The sequence below is a fragment of the Bos indicus x Bos taurus genome, chromosome 5 (genome assembly GCF_003369695.1).
Source record: "Bos indicus x Bos taurus breed Angus x Brahman F1 hybrid chromosome 5, Bos_hybrid_MaternalHap_v2.0, whole genome shotgun sequence".
Taxonomy (NCBI): Eukaryota; Metazoa; Chordata; class Mammalia; order Artiodactyla; family Bovidae; genus Bos; species Bos indicus x Bos taurus.
The window spans coordinates 16,315,103-16,334,612 of NC_040080.1; the positions used below are offsets into that span (position 1 = coordinate 16,315,103).

The window sequence follows — 19,510 nt, forward strand, 5'->3', positions numbered from 1 at the left end:
TGCTCCTCATCAGGTCTGCTCCCGTCAGTGTCTCTTCCTTCAGCTCCATCCCATATCAAAGCCCCCAAACCCCAACTCCAGGTCAGAGCAAGCCAGGTCACTCGGGTCTGGAGGGTCACCCCTCCATCCTCCTTTTCCTCCCTTTTGGCTGCCCATCGCCTTTCCTCCTTTCCTCCTTTCCTCACTGCAGGGCTCATGAGGCAGAACCAGGGGACTCAGGTATCTTGCAAAGGCTTTATTTGAAAATTTTGAAACTTACATCCCACAAGAATTCAAGATTATCACCACAAGAAGAAAGAGATAATACAAAAATATATATCACAGCATAGGAGCCAGGTAAGAGAGGAAAGAAGGAAGGAAGGTGGGAAAGCCATGAGAAGTTGGGACAAACCTGAGGGGTGGAGGGGACAAAAGGCAGGAGAGTTGGAGGAACCAAGGAGGGAGGGAGGGGCAGGTTGGGAGGCAGAGCTCCCAATGGCCTTGAACCAGCTGGCCCTGGTCCCTGGCAGCCTAGGTGGAATTAGGGAGGCCCTCAGGGGGACTGGAAAGTGGAGGACTTGATTGGGGGGGACAGTGGGGAGGAAAGGGGGCTCTGAGTTCCAGAGTGACACGCACAGACAGCCAGGACAGAAGAGACAGAAGGACTGGGGAGGCAGGGGAGGGCAAATGGGGGCCCCTTTCTCCTGCACTGCAGCAGGAGGCTCCCCAAAAGCCATCTCCCAGACAACAGAATTTAGCAGTGGGGCTGGGGAGGAGTTTTGGGGCCTCATGACTCCCCATTTGCACAGGGGAGTCCCTAGAGTGGGATGGGGGACATGGTAAAACCCACGACGTGGAGTGGGGTGGGACCGGGACAGATGGGGCCCAAAGAGCCCCCAGCTCATCTCCCACCCCCCTCCGGGGCAGCATGCAGGGGACACAGAAACTCCACCCGTGGGTGTTCAAGAAGTGGAGTGTGAGCACGACATTTACAACATCACAACGAGGGGCCGGGAAATGCACATGAAAGGTACACCCACTGACCGCTGAGTGATGGGCTGAGCGCAGGAGGAGGGAGGAGAGGAAGTGAAAAGTGTGAGACAAAAGGGAGGACACGGGGGATCCTCGGAGGGGGGATGTGGGTGGGGAGACTGGCTGTACAAGAGCGTGAGTGTGCGATGGCCTGAGAGGGGAGAGGTGAGTGTGCAAGGCTAGTGTGAGTGTGCCAGGGTGGGGACCGGGGGGCCAGAAGCCACAGATAAGTGAGGCCCCCACCTCAAGGAGGGTGAGGAGCTGGGCTTGCCTGTGGGCTAGCGAGTGTTCCCAAGGTATGAGCCCAGGCAGAGCCGCAGCGCCCACAGCCGCCGTGCCCTCAGCAGGATGGGGGCTATGCCGGGCCCTTGGCCCCCTGCCTGGAGGTGCCCCAACCTTGGGGGACATCACAGATTCACCAGGGGAATCCTAAGGGGAAAAGGGAAAGGGCACAGTCAGGAACCAAGGGGCAAGCCAGAATCAGGAGGGCAGTTCAAGAAATAAAAGGGATGGAGATTAAGGGGGCAAGGTGGAGTGAAATGGCAGCATGAAAACAGGACATAGATCTACAGGGAGACAGGTGGGGCCCCCCAGAGAGCAGAGGTCCAGTCTCCTGAGCGTGGGCCAGTCTGCCTCCTCCCCACCCACCCAGTGGGGAGCGCCCCACCCACTGCCACTGCCCACCTCCCTGCCCTCTGCCCTGCCCTCACCGGTTCAGCTGGAAGGCTGGTGCCCCCTTGGGCTGGGGCATCCCGGGCCGGGGCCCCCCTCGGGGTTCCTCGTGGTCAGGGGTGGGGGTGGGTGAGTCTCCGAAGGCCCCCAGCACAGTGACCCCGGCTGGGGACAGGTCAGTCAGGGGCTGCTGGCTCTCCTCTTGCCTCAGGGCCCCTTGCTGCCCCGAGGGCCTGCGCCGTTTCTGACTGCGGTCCCAGCTGGCGACCCCAGAAGGAGAGAGGGTCTCACCCATTCGAGAAGTCCCCAACCTGGGCCCCCTCGGGAGCTGGTCACCCCCCAGCCTCCCCCAGGCACCTGCAGAATCTGACAGTAGAGAAACCAGCCTCTAATTGTTCCCTACACCCCAGATCCTGAGACCCTCTCCACAAAACCACTTCCTGTCCCCGCGCCTCCAGGGGGGCTTGGGAATCTAAACCACCCTCCCACCTGGTCCAGAGCCACAGAATGGGGGCCCCTCCCCATGGACACACAGAGTCCCCCACAACTGCCCCTACCCCCCCCCACACACACCCCGAGAGCCATTTCTCTCCGCAGCAGGTGCCTGGCAGGTTTAGTTCTAGTTCAAAGTCAGCTAATGACCTGAACACCTGAGTCTAATGAGTCTTGCAGTAAAGTGTGAAGGACTGAGTGACCCGCTATTAAGTGCATACAAAAAGCTGGGATTTTCTCCCTCTTCCCTTTAAGGTGGCCTTAAGAAGGGCCCTGCAGAATGACAAGGGATGGCCACCCTAGCCCCCCAGCTTGTGCTCACAATGATCTCCCTACCTCTCCCATTCTCCTTATATTTCCCCAGCAGGAACCTGAGCTCATTTCTCACAGCTTCCCCTGCCCAGATCCTTCCTATCTTTCCCCAAGGTCTTGCCTTAATCCACCACTTCCTATTCCACCCCCAGCAAAACTGCCACCCAGACTCCTTCCAGCCAAACATTCATGGGGATGTCAGCATCCCCTTCCTGCTGGCTTACCAGAACTTGAAGATGATGCCGGTGGCCACGAGGACAATGATGATGGAGATGGTAATTGTGACGTAGAGCTGAGGGTCCACACCTGCTTAGGGGCAGGGAAAAAGTCTTAGGGAGGCCTGGGGCCCGGGAAGCCAAGCGGGGTTGGGGGTGGGGTTAGGCTGTAGGTGCAGGAAGCTTGAGCGGTGTTGCCATTGGAAGCCACATCATCCAACTCTTTTTCTGCTTCTTTAGAGCCTCCCTGCTTTATTTTTATCATCAGCTTTCCCCAGAGTTTTCAGCTCTTTCCCTCCCAAATCTTTTTTCTCCACTTCCCCAAATCTTCTGTATATATGGGATGAGAAGGAGTTCCAAGGTCAGAGAGAACCTCTCAGAACCTCTCTCTCCGCACAGAAACTAGCGGGTGAAAATGTCCATCTCTGCCCTGGCCCCGCCCCCAAACCACTGGCCCTGTATCTGCGCGCCCTGAGTCGAGGTGTCATCCTGAAGGGCCTTCCTCTGCCTGGACTACTCCCACTGTTTCCAGGGTCTGGCTCAAATGTCAATTCTTGGAAGGTGTCCTGATCCCCGGGCAGAAGTAGTCTCTCCCTTCTCTTTGCCTAAAAACATGCTGTGCACGCCTCTGTTAGAGCATGTATTACTGTTGACTCATCCCCGAGGGTTTACGCGTTTTCACCAGTGGACCTGAGCTCCTCTGGGGCTCAGACACATCTTCCTTTCCGCCTCCTGTGCCAGCCCAGTGCCCGGCACACTTGTGGCAGGAGCTGATACACAGGACCCTGTTGCTGCCCTGAGAGTCTTCAACCAGCTCCCCGTCCATATCCCTTCTCAGCTTCTCCCACTCACCTTCACCGCGGCCCCCGAACAGGAAGGGCCTCAGGGTGGCAGGTGCTTCTCCAAGGATGAGCCCATCTCCATCAGCCCGCATGGAGTCTGAGTTGGGGTGTGGAGTAGCCAGCCCGTGGGGGGCTGCAAAACCATAGTCCAGGGGCAGAAATCCAGGATTGGCAGAGTTGGGGTCCCCCCCATCCTCTCGAGACACCGTAGGGCCCCACACAATAGCCCAGGGGTACTGGGATGAGGGTGGACCCTCCTCAAAGCCTGATGGGGTGGCCGGGGGCGCGGTGCCTGGCAGGACTTGCCGACGTGATCTCAGGACCCGAGGGGATCGGCTTGGTGGAGGTGCCCGCTCCCACACACACACGTGGCGTGGGGCCGAGGGGCCTCCCCGGGCACAGGGGGGCCGGGCTGGGGCTGGTGGGGTTCGAGGGGAGGAGGAGGAACCTTGAGCAGGCGGTGGGAGGGGCAGCAACAGCAGTGGCCAGAGAGAAAGGAGATGGGACAGCAGCAATGCAGGCCTGCGGGAAGGGAGAGCGAGCGATGAGTCCGAGGCCATCTTGGGCTGCCTCCTCCCTCTGCAAAAAGTGGCTTCGGGAAGACATGTCTCACTTCCCATCTTCCAAGGGTCGAGCCCTCAGGATGAAAAGCCCTGGGTGGGCCTAGGAGGGAAAGAGCCAAAACCCCAGGAAATGTGACCTCTAAGCTCCCTCCAAACTTACCGCATCCTGGACTCCATGTCCGAGATCCTCAGCGGTGACTCAGATTTTCAGCCTTTACTGGGGGAGAGAGGGGTTGTCACATCCCAAGCTTGCCCTGAGGACCTCCCCAGCTCATCCATCCTCCCTGTTCACCTCCATCTCCCCTCCCAGCTGCAGCTGCCATCTATGCTGCCACCACTCAGGACCCTCAGTTGCCTAGCACTGTCCTGGGGAGGGGAAACTCCAGACCAGTCCCCTGTCTAGCCCCCAGTCTCTATCTGCAACTTCCCAGGTCCCTGTTACTTCCCCACCCCAGGGTCTACTCTCACTTCTCTGGCTTCCTTCCTTCTCACTTCCTCTGCCCACAGCTCCTAGCTTTTCTTGAATCTTAATTTAGAGCCAAGAACCTTGTGATTCCTTGAGCACCTACCGCGAGGGAGGGCGTCTGAGAGGGGGAGGGAAGAAGAAGTCAATCAGATTGAGTGTGTGAACGTGTAGGGCTGCACAGAGGGGAGCATCCCAGACTGCCCACCCCACTTGTCCTCCGAGGCTTTTCTCTGAGGAGTGAATGGCCCCAGGAATCTGCATCTTCAAGAGCAGAGGAAACGGAGATGGAGGGATGGAAGGAAAGAGACAAGAAAGGGAGAGGTGGGTGGGAGAAAACTACAGAATGTAATTTTTGCTCAGTGTTCAGCCATCCAAACGCATAGGTGCCCTCTGAGAAGTGGAGATGGGGAGAAGCCGGACCCTCAAATGTCGCTCTCCAGGGTAAAGAGTCTGGGAGAATCATCGGGATGGAGGGTTCTGAAAGAGGAGGACACGTTCTCAGAGTCGAGGGTGGCAGACCCAGGGGGAGGCAGCAGGCTCCCCAGTGAATGAGGATGTGACATTCAGTGTCCTCTGGTATCTGGGTCCAGATCTGGACATGAAGCGCTCTCGGAGAATAACAGGGAGTAAGGTGGGAGAGTCTGGGGAAGGGACTGGGAAAGTGGGCTGTGGAGAGAGCTGTGAAGAGGTGATGGGCTGAGAGACGGAAGGCTGGTGAGGCGTGAGAAAGGAGGAGAAAGGTGAAGAGGAAGACGGTGAGGGGGGCTGGTCCCTGAAAGAATGGACTGGGGTGGGGGGCGCGCACAAAAGATGGACAGCTGTAGGATGCTGAGCATAAGAGGAAAGGTCAGGGAGGGAAACTGAGAGAGTTCCGGGGTCGCAGGAGCCGGGGAGAAGGAGGAAAGAAAGGTCCAGGCAGGACGGGAAGTGGAGACCGCGGAAGGAGAGGGGAGAAGAGGGACGGAGGAGACCAGGGATGGGGAGGAAGAAAGCGGGGAGGAGACGACAAGGTACCGAGGACAGAATGAGACAAGGAAGGGACTGGGGAACAGCAAAGATGGAGGAGTTGGAAATTGTTTCTTCCAACGTAAAGAGACACGGAGCTACGGAGAGAGGCAGGGAAGGGGGCCTGATAGAAAGACACGAAAGGAAGCCAGGAAGAGAGCGAGGCTGTGGGGACCGAGGAAGGAGTGGAAGCCGGTGGAGTGTAGAGGGGTTCCCAGGGACAGCTGTGGCCAGCTGACGCCGGGACCCACTCGCCTCTCCTGCCTGTGCATCCCCCCGCCCCAACCAACGTCAACTCCAGTCCCCGGACTCCGCACCCCTTAGTCACCCCCTCCAGGAAGCCCGCAGTCGCCCGGCTGGCGCGCCACCCCCACCCTCCCCTCGCTCCTCACCGACCTGTTGTGCGCAGGAGACGAGCTGGGGGTGGGGCGGGAGTCTGGGGCTGGGGGAGCAGGGCCCATCCCCAGCGCGGCCGCGAGCCCACCCTTCCCGAAGGCCCGCGCTCCCTGGACCCCGCTGGAAATCGATGAGTGGGGTGGGGGGTGGGGGGTGTGGAAACGAGGACCAGGAGGTAGGCGAGGGGGTCCGTGGGAGGGAGCGCCGAGAGCAGAAAAGGAAGCCGAGGCAGGAGGATGCGAGGGGCCGAGCCAAAGGCGGGATGCAGGCAGCCGCCGGGACCGCTGCGCAGGAGGGCAGGACGGAGTCGGGACCCGCGGTGGGATGCGGAGCGCGGCGGGCGAGGCGAGCTTCTGGGCTGGAGGCTCGAGCCGGGCGGGGGGCCGCGCCGGGGGGGTTAGGGGGCGAAGGGCGCGGAGTCGGGGAGGGCAGGGCCGGGCTCCCTCGGGTGGGAATGTGGGGGGCCCTCTCGCTCACCTGCATGCCTGGCGCGGCGGCGCGACGGCTGCGGGCGCTCGGGGCTGCGCCGGCCTGGGGGCTCGCGGGAACGCGTGGGGCACGGGGCATGGTCGGGGGATTCTGCGGGCAACGGGGTGCAGGAGAGGGTGGGGGGCTAGCGCCCGGGGCGCGGGGCGGCGGCGGCGGCGGCGGCGGGAGATGCTCGGCTCGGCTCGGCTCGGCTCGGGCTGCGCTCGGCTCGGCTGGGCTCGGCGCGGCAGCTCGGAGCGCGCGGTCCCCGCCTCTCCTCCTCCCTCCGTTCGGTTTAACCCTCCCGCTGCCGCGCCTCGAATGTCGCGCCTGGCCGCGTCCCAGGTGGAGGATGGGAGAGGGCAGCGGAGGGTGAGCGACCGTCCGATTCCTAGGGTTCCGGGGGCGGGCTTCTCCACCCTCACTCCAACTCCGTGGACACCAGTGAGTTTCTGAGATTCTGAGTCACCCGAAGCTCTGGGTTCCTGACTGTTTCGCCTCTGCTGGGGGATGAGGTGGGATGAGGGTGGGTGTGATGTTCTCGCACCATCCTCGGATTATCACAACAGCTGGATCCCCTGATTCCATTCTGGCCCAGCTGCAGTGTAGCCTTCCCAGAGCAACCCAAACGATCTTTCAAGTAAGTGGACCGAGTTGCGTTACTCAGCTTTTCTAGCACTTAGAGTATCCCAGCTCCTTACTGTGCCTTAGGAGGCCGCGCATAACCTGGCCCCCCAGGGAGCTCCCCATTCGCTCTTCATGTCCCAGCCACACTGGACCTGATCTACGTTCCTAGAATCAGAGGAGGTGAACTTGCCTCAGGGCCTTGGCACTTGCTGTTCCCACTGCCTTGACCGTTTTCCCCTGGCTTCTTTCAGTGATTCACTCATTTCATTAAATTTTCCCTTAGTTCCTATGTCACCTCCTCTAGGAGGCCTTCCCTAACCCCTCTAGCTAAATGGGCTTCCCCAGCCCCTAATCTCACCCTGTGCTACCCTTCCTGTGTCTTTCAGGTTACCCTATTTTATTTGGGTTGTGAGCGGACACCATGCCCTTCTAGTTTCCTTTCATTCTCACTGGCTTTTCCTTCTCCGTCTTCTGCTCGACCTCTAAATGTTAGAGCTTCCTAGGGCTTAGTCCTTGGCCCCTTCTCGTTCCACATTCTCTGTCCAGTGATGTCATCCAGTCCCAGGGCTTAAATACTATGTAAATGTCAGCGAGTCCTAAATTTATATCCAACGCTCCAGACTCATTTATCCAACAGCCTACTTGACATCTCCACTTGGATGTCTAATAGCCATGCAAAGCTCATGTGGCTAAAATAGATGTCTTGAATTACCCTCGGCCCCGGTCAGTCCATTTCTCTCTTAGCAGTGTTCCCCATCCTGGAATACCATGGTTTACACTTTTCAGGCTAAAAACCTAGGACACATCCTCCCCACCTTTTCCTTTTCGCTCTGATTCCCACCCTGTATCTAATTTACCAGCAAGTTCTGTGAGCTCTGCTTCCAAAATATACCACGAATCCATCTCCTTTTCTCCATCATTGTTGTTTGGTCACGCTGAGTGTCATGTGGGATCTTAGAACCCAGACCCCCTGCAGTGGAAGCACAGAGTCTTAACCACTGGACCACCAGGGAAATCCACTCTATCGTTGTTGCTGTCATCCTGGTCCAAGCCATCTGCTCTCTCTGAAATAATGAAGTGATGACCTAGCTGGCTCCTTGCTTCTGCCTTTGCCCTTTACAAACTAGTCTTCACAATATCTAGTCATGTTTTGAAAAATCTAAATTATATCATTCTCTTGCCTGCTTGGGCTTCCCTGATGGCTCAGATGGTAAAGAATCTGCCTGCAATGCGGGAGACCCAGGTTTGATCCCTGGGTGGGTAAGATCCCCTGGAGAAGGGAATGGCAGCCCACTCCAGTATTCTTGCCTGGAGAATTCCATGGACATATGAGCCTGGTGGGCTACAGATCATAGGGTCGCAAAGAGTCAGACACAGCAGAGCGACTAACGCCTGCCTGCTTAAAACATCTGAGGGGCTTTTCATTGTACTTAGAGTAAAATCTGAATTCGTTGTTAGGAGAGGCCCGCCCATTAGTATTCCTCAATATTCAAACGATGTACCAGATCGGACTTCTAAAAAGTTCTAAACATCTGAAATTATCCTCTTGACGCCCCTGTACTTTTCATTCCAACTTCCTGGAATCCTTTGCCCACCCCCACCCCCCATCTTCCTCTTGTTGGGTCCCCCTTGTTATTCAGCCACCCACTCTGTCTCATCAGAAGGTTTCACTGTCTTTCCGACTCATCACTCTCTGAAATGATCTTGTATTTGTTTCCTGTTTATTATCCACCCCCACCCCACCCCCATATGCACTGCAGAACAAAGACCTCATTTGCCTTGTTCATCAGTATCCTTCTTCAGTGCCTAGCACATAGTAGATGCTCAATATCTGTTGCTTAGTGAACTTCACCTGGGACTCCTGCCCACTCATCCTCTCCCCTGTTCTTCATCTGCCTTTTCTGTCTGCCTGCCCTCTCTGATCTCTGCCCTGTGGTGAATGCTCTAAGTCAAGTCTCTGCTCGCACTCCCACCCCTCTAGATTCTCACCCCTCATCCCCTGCCTTATTACTATTATTAACCTGACACGCTCGCCTCCCGGAAGGAAACCTACTGTTCTGATCAGCATCTGCAGGGACTGCCCTCCTGCTCATCTGTCCCTGACAGCCCTTCATTCTGAGGTCAGAAGGCAGTGAGTGAGCCCTCCTCCTAGTGTCTCCCTGTGGCCAGGAAAAATGGTGCACATTTTATGTAAACACAGTCCTGTGAGGCTGGGTGTGCAACCCATGCTGTGTCCTGGGCCCCGGTGAGCCCCAGCTGCATCCTGAGAATATGCTGTGAGAGGCCTCATTATATGATGAGTGTGGGTCAAATTTATCAAGTGAATATTCACTATCAGTCTAAGTGCCTTTTATGCTGAGTACTTTGGGTCATTATGACTTATTTCAGGTATTCCTGATTGATTCATTCTTGTAGGGACTATTTCTGGAACATCTGCTATAGGCTGGGTACTGAGTTACAGCCTGGGGCATGGTGGAGACCAGGAACAAAGCCATCACTGTCTTCATGAAACTTAGAATGGAGCCAGGGAGACAATGAAACACAAAGTGATACATGTGTCTTTAGATGAATTTAAGGACCTTCCCACACGCCACAGTCTATAAATTCTCTCCTCATGTCTGGCTCTGTTGGTATCTTTATCAACTTCTTTGGGCTCACTGGGGCTTCCCTGTATTTGTCAGAGAAAATTGCTGTCGCTTTCCTGTCCTCAAATGTCCAGTTCTTCTGAATTCTTCTCACTCTCAGCTGATGATCTTGCTTGTTGCTTTTTTGAGAAAACAGAAAGAGGGAGAAGAGAACTTCCCCATGTCCACCACCTTATCACAGCTGCACCTCTCCTTCTGTGGGGGATCCCAGGCCCTTTTCAACCACCCAAAGCTATTACTCCAGCGACTGTCTCTCCCTCTCCTGCACTATCACCTCCTTCTCTCTGCTTGATTATGCCCAACAGCATGTAAACACACTGTAACTTCTTGAAGCTTTAGCTTGAAACAAACCTTCCTTAGCTCCACGTTTCTCCTCCAGCATCAGTCCTTCTCTGCCTCCCATTACAGCAAAGATCACAGAAGATGCTCTCTGTTCACCTGCTCTTTCACTTCTCCTCCCATTCCTTCTCTTTCTCTTTTATCAACTTAAACTTCAATTTTTGTAATGCATTCTTTTCAATTGGCAATACATTTCCCCATGTGCAAAAAAACTTTCCAGTATACAAAAAGTTGTATAGTGAAAGTTCTCATTTTCAGCCCGTCCACTAGCTTGTCCAGTTCCCGTCTTCTGCCTTCAGGTTGACTCATTTCTACATATTCTTCCAGAGTCTTTATTCCCACACAAGCAAATAATAATGCAAGTTCTTATTCCCCCATACATTTGACATAGTCTTGCCGTGACATAGTCTTACTGTCTACACTGTTCTATATCTTTACTCTTTTTAAAAATAAATAAATAAATAGTTGATTTATTTGTGGTTGCCCTGGGTCTTCATTGCTGCATGCAGACTTTCTCTATTGGTGGTGAGCAGGGGCTACTCTCTAGGGGCAATGCTAGGGCTTCTCACTGCGGTGGCTTCTCTTGAGGCTCTGGTTGTGGTAGACTGGCTTAGTTGCCCTGCAGCATGTGGGATCTTCCTAGACCAGGGATGGAACCTGTGTCCCCTGCATTGGCAGGCAGATTCTCAAACACTGGACAACTAGGAAAGTCTACTTCCTCTCTTAATAGATGGCATCTCCTTTCTTCCAGTTGATTAGGGCAAAAATCTTGGAATCATCCTTTTAAAAAAAAATTTATTTATTTTTTGGCCATGATACAAGGCATGTGGGATCTAGTTCCCTGACCAGGGATCTAACCTGGGCCCCCTGCATCGGGAACTCAGAGTCTTGGCAAATGGACCATCAGGGAAGTCCAAATTGTTTTGGCACAGCTTGCAGGGTCTTAGTTGCTTGACCAGGGATCAAACCAGGCAGTGAAAGCACAGAGTCCTAACTGGACAGCCAGGGAATTTCCTCCACTCTTTTAAAATATCATTTCTCACAAATAGATATAAGTTTAAACAATATGTTACTTCAGTTCAGTTCAGTCACTCAGTCATGTCCAACTCTTTGCGACCCCATGAACCGCAGCACACCAGGCCTCCCTGTCCATCACCAACTCCTGGAGTTTACCCAAACTTAAGTGGGTGATGCCATCCAACCATCTCATCCTCTGTTGTCCCTTTCTCCTCCTGCCCTCAATCTTTCCCAATATCAGGGTCTTTTCAGATGAGTCATCTCTTCTCATCAGGTGATCAAAGTATTGGAGTTTCAGCTTCAACATCAGTCCTTCCAATGAACACCCAGGACTGATCTCCTTTAGGATGGACTGGTTGGATCTCCTTGAAGTCCAAGGGATTCTCAAGAGTCTTCTCCAACACCACAGTTCAAAAGCATCAATTCTTCGGCGCTCAGCGTTCTTTATAGTCCAACTCTCACATCCATACATGACTACTGGAAAAACCATAGCCTTGACTAGATGGACCTTTGTTGACAAAGTAATGTCTCTGCTTTTTAATATACTGTCAGGTTGGTCATACCTTTCCTTCCAAGGAGTAAGTGTCTTTTAATTTCATGGCTGCATTCACCATCTGTGGTGATTTTGGAGCCCCCCAGAATAAAGTCAGCCACTGTTTCCACTGTTTCCCCATTTATTTGCCATGAAGTGATGGGACCGGATGCCATGATCTTAGTTTTCTGAATGTTGAGCTTTAAGCCAACTTTTTCACTCTCCTCTTTCACTTTCATCAAGAGGCTCTTTAGTTCTTCTTCACTTTCTGCCATAAGGGTGGTGTCATCTGCATATGTGAGGTTATTGATATTTCTCCCGGCAATCTTGATTCCAGCTTGTGTTTCTTCCAGCCCAGCGTTTCTCATGATGTACTCTGCATATAGGTTAAATAAGCAGGGTGACAATATACAGCCTTGACGTACTCCTTTTCCTATTTGGAACCAGTCTTTCTTGCTTATTTTCAAACTCTATAAAAATATCATATTGTATGTAGCTTTCTCGGAGAAGGCAATGGCACCCCACTCCAGTACTCTTGCCTGGAAAATCCCATGGACCGAGGAGCCTGGTGGGCTGCAGTCCATGGGGTTGCGAAGAGTTGGACACGACTGAGTGACTTCACTTTAACTTTTCACTTTCATGCATTGGAGAAGGAAATGGCAATGCACTCCAGTGTTCTTGCCTGGAGAATCCCAGGGACGGGGGAGCCTAGTGGGCTGCCGTCTATGGGGTCGCACAGAGTCGGACACGACTGAAGCGACTTAGCAGCAGCAGCATGTAGCTTTCTAATACAAGTTTTTTTCCCACTTAATATGATGCTCCTAAGATTTGTCCATATTGTTGCATATTGCTGGAGCTCATAGATTTTCATTGGAATATACTATGCCACTGTGCATATGTGATATGTATCATAATTTATATATTCTCCCATGGATGGATTTATGAATTGTTTCCATTTCTTGCTATAATAGACAGTATTTCTGTGAACATAACTATGTCTTCTGCATGCTACAAGAATTTCTCTAGAGTATAAATATAACAGTGAAACTGCTAGATTGTGAGGTGTAAGAATAATTATCTTTGAAAAAGAATGCCACATTGTTCTTTTAGTTTACACCCCTGCCATCAATATTTGAGTTCCCATTGATCTACATTCTCTCCAACATTAGTATTTTTAGACTTTGTAATTCTTGCCCATCCAGCAGATGTACAGTAATATCTTCTTGTGGTTTATTTGGCATTTTTCTAATTAAAAATGTAATTGGCATCTTTTCATATATGTCACAGTCTTTTGGGTTTCCTCTTTTGGGAAATGACTGATCATTTGGATTTTATGTTTTTCTTATTGATTTGCAGAAGATCTTTATATATTCTGGATATTAATCTTTTATCAATTTTATGTGTTGTAAATATCTTCTCTGTGAAAATATTTGTGACCTGTCCTTTTGTTTTTTTCATCATATACTTTGATTATCGGAAGTTCTTAATTTTAATAAAGGTGTATTTATCAACCCTTCATTTTATCATTAAGCTTTTTGCATCTTGTATTAAAAAAATCACTCTCTGCCCTCTTGGTCAGGAAAGCATTTTCTTACATGATCTTTAAAAGATTTTAAACTTTTTCTCTTTATCCTTAAGTTCTAAACCTACCTAGAATCAATTTTTGTATGTAGTGTGTTACAAGGGTCTATTTTTCATTGTTTAATATGGAAAATCAGTTATCCACCATTATTTATTACATAGCCCCTCTTTTCTGACTATTCCGCTTCGCTAACTCTGTTGGATATCAAAGTTCCATATATATATGGATCTATTTCTGACACTCTATTTTGTTCCACTGGTCAGCTTTTTAAAACCTGCACGTGAAACATACTTGCTTAAATCCTATGGCTTTAAAATAAATCTAGATATCTCCTAGAGTGAACACAACTTTACCAATATACTCTTCTAGAGTATCTTGTGACTTCTCAACTCTTGCTGTATTTGAGAATCAACTTGTCAAGTTCTACAAGATTTGATTAAAATTGCATTGAATACAAAGTCCAATTGGAGACAAATTGATACCTTTTTTGGTACTGAAACTTCCTGTCATGGATTTGGGATATGGCTCAATTTATTTAGACCCTGATGCTGGGAAAGACTGAGGGCAGGAGAAGGGAATGACAGAGATGGTTGGATGGCATCACTAACTCAGTGGACCTTGAGTCTGAGCAAACTTCAGGAGATAGTCCGGACAGGGAAGCCAGGTGTGCTGTAGTCAATGGGGTTGCAAAAAGTCGGACTTGACTTAGCTACTGAACGACAGCAACAGCAGCGTCTTTCAATGAACTTGCATCATTTTCCACATACAAATAATTCCCATCTTCTGTTTTATGTACTCCTAGGTACTCTATTGCACTCATCTCACATGCTAGTAAAGTAATGCTCAAAATTCTCCAAGCCAGGCTTCAGCAATATGTGAACCGTGAACTTCCTGATGTTCAAGCTGGTTTTAGAAAACCAGAGGAACCAGAGATCAAATTGCCAATATCTGCTGGATCATGGATAAAGCAAGAGAGTTCCAGAAAAACATCTATTTCTGCTTTCTTGACTATGTCAAAGCCTTTGACTGTGTGGATCACAATAAACTGTGGAAAATTCTGAAAGAGATGGGAATACCAGACCATCTGACCTGCCTCTTGAGAAATCTGTATGCAGGTCAGGAAGCAACAGTTAGAACTGGACATGGAACAACAGACTGGTTCCAAATAGGAAAAGGAGTAGTCAGGGCTGTATATTGTCACCCTACTTATTTAACTTATATGCAGAGTACATCATGAGAAACGCTGGACTGGAAGAAACACAAGCTGGAATCAAGATTGCTGGGAGAAATATCAATAACCTCAGATATGCAGATGACACCACTCTTATGGAAGAAAGTGAAGAGGAACTAAAAAGCCTCTTGATGAAAGTGAAAGTGGAGAGTGAAAAAGTTGGCTTAAAGCTCAACATTCAGAAAACTAAGATCATGGCATCTGGTCCCATCACTTCATGGGAAATAGATGGGGAAACAGTGGCTGACTTTATTCTGGGGGGCTCAAAAATCACTACAGATGGTGACTGCAGCCATGAAATTAAAAGACACTTACTCCTTGGAAGGAAAGTTATGACCAACCTAGATAGCATATTCAAAAGCAGAGACATTACTTTGCCAACAAAGGTCTGTCTAGTCAGATCAGATCAGATCAGTCGCTCAATCGTGTCCAACTCTTTTCGACCCCATGAATCGCAGCAAGCCAGGCCTCCCTGTCCATCACAAACTCCCGGAGTTCGCTGAGACTCACGTCCAATGAGTCCGTGATGCCATCCAGCTATCTCATCCTCTGTCGTCCCCTTCTCCTCTTGCCCCCAATCCCTCCCAGCATCAGAGTCTTTTCCAATGAGTCATCTCTTCGCATGAGGTGGCCAAAGTACTGGAGTTTCAGCTTCAGCATCATTCCTTCCAAAGAAACCCCAGGGCTGATCTCCTTCAGAATGGACTGGTTGGATCTCCTTGCAGTCCAAGGGACTCTCAAGAGTCTTCTCCAACGCCACAGTTCAAACACATCAATTCTTCGGTGCTCAGCCTTCTTCACAGTCCAACTCTCACATCCATACATGACCACAGGAAAAACCATAGCCTTGACTAGACGGACCTTTGTTGGCAAAGTAATGTCTCTGCTTTTGAATATGCTATCTAGGTTGGTCATAACTTTCCTTCCAAGGAGTAAGCGTCTTTTAATTTCATGGCTGCGGTCACCACCTGCAGTGATTTTGGAGCCCCCCAAAATAAAGTCTGACACTGTTTCCACTGTTTCCCCATCTATTTGCCATGAAGTGATGGGACCGGATGCCATGATCTTCGTTTTCTGAATGTTGAGCTTCAAGCCAACCTTCTCACTCTCCACTTTCACCCTCATCAAGAGGCTTTTCAGTTCCTCTTCACTTTCTGCCATAAGAGTGGTGTCATCCACATATCTGAGGTTATTGATATTTCTCCCGGCAATCTTGATTCTAGCTTGTGTTTCTTCCAGTCCAGCGTTTCTCATGATGTACTCTGCGTATAATTTAAATAAACAGGATGACAATATACAGCCTTGACATACTCCTTTTCCTATTTGGAACCAGTCTGTTGTTCCATGTCCAGTTCTAACTGTTGCTTCCTGACCTGCATACAAATTTCTCAAGAGGCACATCAGGTGGCCTGGTATTCCCATCTCTTTCAGAATTTTCCACAGTTTATTGTGATCCACACATCAAAGGCTTTGACATAGTCAAGAAAGCAGAAATAGATGTTTTTCTGGAACTCTCTTGCTTTATCCATGATCCAACAGATGTTGGCAATTTGATCTCTGGTTCCTCTGCCTTTTCTAAAACCAGCTTGAACATCAGGAAGTTCACGGTTCACATATTGCTGAAGCCTGGCTTGGAGAATTTTGAGTATTATTTTACTAGCGTGTGAGATGAGTGCAATTGTGCGGTAGTTTGAGCATTCTTTGGCTATTGCCTTTCTTTGGGATTGGAATGAAAACGGACCTTTTCCAGTCCTGTGGCCACTGCTGAGTTTTCCAAATTTGCTGGCATATTGAGTGCAGCACTTTCACAGCATCATCTTTCAGGATTTGGAATAGCTCAACTGGAATTCTATCACCTCCACTAGCTTTGTTCGTAGTGATGCTTTCTAAGGCCCACTTGACTTCACATTCCAGGATGTCTGGCTCTAGGTCAGTGATCACACCATTGTGATTATCTGGGTTGTGAAGCTCTTTTTTGTACAGTTCTTCTGTGTATTCTTGCCATCTCTTCTTAATATCTTCTGCTTTTGTTAGGTCCATACCATTTCAGTCCTTTATTGAGCCCATCTGCATGAAATGTTCCTTTGGTATCTCTCATTTTCTTAAAGAGATCTATAGTCTTTCCCATTCTGTTGTTTTCCTCTATTTATTTGCATTGATCGCTAAGGAAGGCTTTCTTATCTCTTCTTGCTATTCTTTGGAACTCTGCATTCAGATGTTTATATCTTTCCTTTTCTCCTTTGCTTTTCGCTTCTCTTCTCTTCACAGCTATTTGTAAGGCCTCCCCAGACAGCCATTTTGCTTTTTTGTATTTCTTTTCCATGGGGATGGTCTTGATCCCTGTCTCCTGTACAATGTCACGAACCTCATTCCATAGTTCATCAGGCACTCTATCTATCAGATCTAAGCCCTTAAATCTATTTCTCACTTCCACTGTATAATCATAAGGAATTTGATTTAGGTCATACCTGAATGGTCTAGTGGTTTTCCGTACTTTCTTCAATTTAAGTCTGAATTTGGCAATAAGGAGTTCATGGTCTGAGCCACAGTCAGCTCCCGGTCTTGTTCTTGCTGACTGTATAGAGCTTCTCCATCTTTGGCTGCAAAGAATATAATCAATCTGATTTCGGTGTTGACCATCTGGTGATGTCCATGTATAGAGTCTTGTCTTGTGTTGTTGGAAGAGGGTGTTTGTTATGACCAGTGCATTTTCTTGGCAAAACTCTTTTAGTCTTTGCCCTGCTTCATTCCGTATTCCAAGGCCAAATTTGCCTGTTACTCCAGGTGTTTCTTGACTTCCTACTTTTGCGTTCCAGTCCCCTATAATGAAAAGGACATCTTTTTGGGGTGTTAGTTCTAAAAGGTCTTGTAGGTCTTCATAGAACCGTGCAACTTTAGCTTCTTCAGCGTTACTGGTTGGGGCATAGACTTGGATTACTGTGATATTGAATGGTTTGTCTTGGAAACGAACAGAGATCATTCTGTCATTTTTGAGATTGCATCCAAGTACTGCATTTCATCTTTTGTTGACCATGATGGCTACTCTATTTCTTCTGAGAGATTCCTGCCCGCAGTAGTAGATATAATGGTCATCTGAGTTAAATTCACCCATTCCAGTCCATTTCAGTTCGCTGATTCCTAGAATCATTCACTATTGCCATCTCGTTTGACCACTTCCAATTTGCCTTGATTCATGGACCTGACATTCCAGGTTCCTATGCAATATTGCTCTTTACAGCATTGGACCTTGCTTCTATAACCAGTCACATCCACAGCTGGGTATTCTTTTTGCATTGGCTCCATCCCTTCATTCTTTCTGGAGTTATTTCTCCACTGATCTCCAGTAGCATATTGGGCACCTACTGACCTGGGGAGTTCCTCTTTCAGTATCCTATCATTTTGCCTTTTCATACTGTTCATGGGGTTCTCAAGGCAAGAATACTGAAGTGGTTTGCCATTCCCTTCTCCAGTGGACCACATTCTGTCAGATCTCTCCACCATGACCCGCCCGTCTTGGGTTGCCCCATGGGCATGGCTTAGTTTCATTGAGTTAGAGAAGGCTGTGGTCCTAGTGTGATTAGATAGCCGTCTAGTCAAGGTTATGGTTTTTCCTGTGGTCATGTATGTATGTGAGAGTTGGACTGTGAAGAAGGCGGAGCACCGAAGAATTGATGCTTTTGACCTGTGGTGTTGAGAGTCCCTTGGACTGCAAGGCGATCCAACCAGTCCATTCTGAAGGAGATCAGCCCTGGGATTTCTTTGGAAGCAATGATGCTGAAGCTGAAACTCCAGTACTTTGGCCACCTCATGTGAAGAGTTGACTCACTGGAAAAGACTCTGATGCTGGGAGGGATTGGGGGCAAGAGGAAAAGGGGACGACAGAGGATGAGATGGCTGGATGGCATCACTGACCCAATGGACGTGAGTCTGAGTGAACTTTGGGAGTTTGTGATGGACAGGGAGGCCTGGCGTGCTGCGATTCATGGGGTCCCAAAGAGTCGGACACGACTGAGCGACTGAACTGAACTGAACTGAGGTACTCTATTGCTTTTGTTATGGTAAATGGGGTTTTTTTAAGATTACATTTCAAATTGCTTTTTGCTGGTATATAGAAATGCAATTGATTTTCAATATTGATTTCTAGACCCAACAAGGTTAATACTAACTTTTCCATAGACACTTGGAAAGTTGTCTGCAAAGACAATCACGTCATCTGCAAATGACAGCCGTTTGCCTTTTTCTTTCCAATGCTATGCCTTTAATTCCCTCTGCTTGTGCTGGCCAGGACCAGCTGGCTTCTTTCTTTTGTTCTTGTTTTCTTTTTCTTTTTGTTTTTTTAATGTTGGTTGCACTGGGTCTTTCTTTTGTTCCTGTTTTTTTTTTTTTTTTTAAATTTTGGTGTATACAGTGATATTTCATTATGGTCTTAATGTCCATTTCTTTAATCTAATAAGGTTGGCCATTATGTTCATTTATATGTTCATTGACCTTGTGGATTTCCTCTTGTGAAGTGCTAGTTCAACTCTTTGAAAAAGTGAGAAGCATTAGTTCCTCAGTCGTTTGCAACTCTTTTGGGACCTCATGGACTGTAGCCTGCCAGGCTCCTCTGTCCATGAAATTTCCCAGGCAAGAATATTGGAGTGGGTAGCCATTCCCTTCTGCAGAGGGTTTTCCCAACCCAGGGACTGAACCTACATCTCCTGCCTTGTAGTTGGATTCTTCACTGTCTGAGCCTCTGAGGAAGCCCAGTTCAACTCTTTAGTTCACATTTATTATTTTTATTGTTAGGATTTTTTTTCTTAATCATTTGTAAGAGTTCTTTACACATCCGGGACACATCCTTTGTCAGTGATGATGTTATAAATGCTTCTTTCTATTCTCTGGTTTGTCTTGATGAACAGATGTTCTTTATTTTAATGTAGTCAAAAGTATCAATCTTTTCCTTTATGCTTAGTGTATTTGTCTTGAGAAAGATTTCCCTACCTTGAATTCATGAATAAATTCTTCTACATTATCTTTTTTTTTTTTTTTTGGCCATGCTGCACAGTTTGATGGTATCAGTTCCTGGACCAGGGATTGTACCCAAGACAAGGCA

General features: G+C 49.3%; 1 protein-coding gene across 2 annotated transcripts; it reads right to left on the minus strand.

Moving 5' to 3' along the window:
- Positions 1-215: 215 nt before the first annotated feature.
- PIANP (PILR alpha associated neural protein) lies at positions 216-6,674 on the minus strand. 2 transcript variants are annotated; one of them, XM_027541155.1, is made up of 6 exons: positions 6,452-6,674; positions 4,268-4,324; positions 3,555-4,066; positions 2,712-2,793; positions 1,722-1,943; positions 216-1,440 (listed from the first exon to the last, which is right to left on the minus strand). In XM_027541155.1, exons 2-6 carry the CDS (start codon positions 4,282-4,284, stop codon positions 1,419-1,421), a joined length of 855 nt encoding a protein of 284 aa, XP_027396956.1. In that variant the 5' UTR covers positions 4,285-4,324; positions 6,452-6,674; the 3' UTR covers positions 216-1,418. The 2 variants fall into 2 exon arrangements, with proteins under 2 accessions (XP_027396956.1, XP_027396958.1); XM_027541157.1 differs by lacking the exon at positions 6,452-6,674 and adding an exon at positions 4,677-5,822.
- Between the last annotated feature and the right edge of the window lie 12,836 nt (positions 6,675-19,510).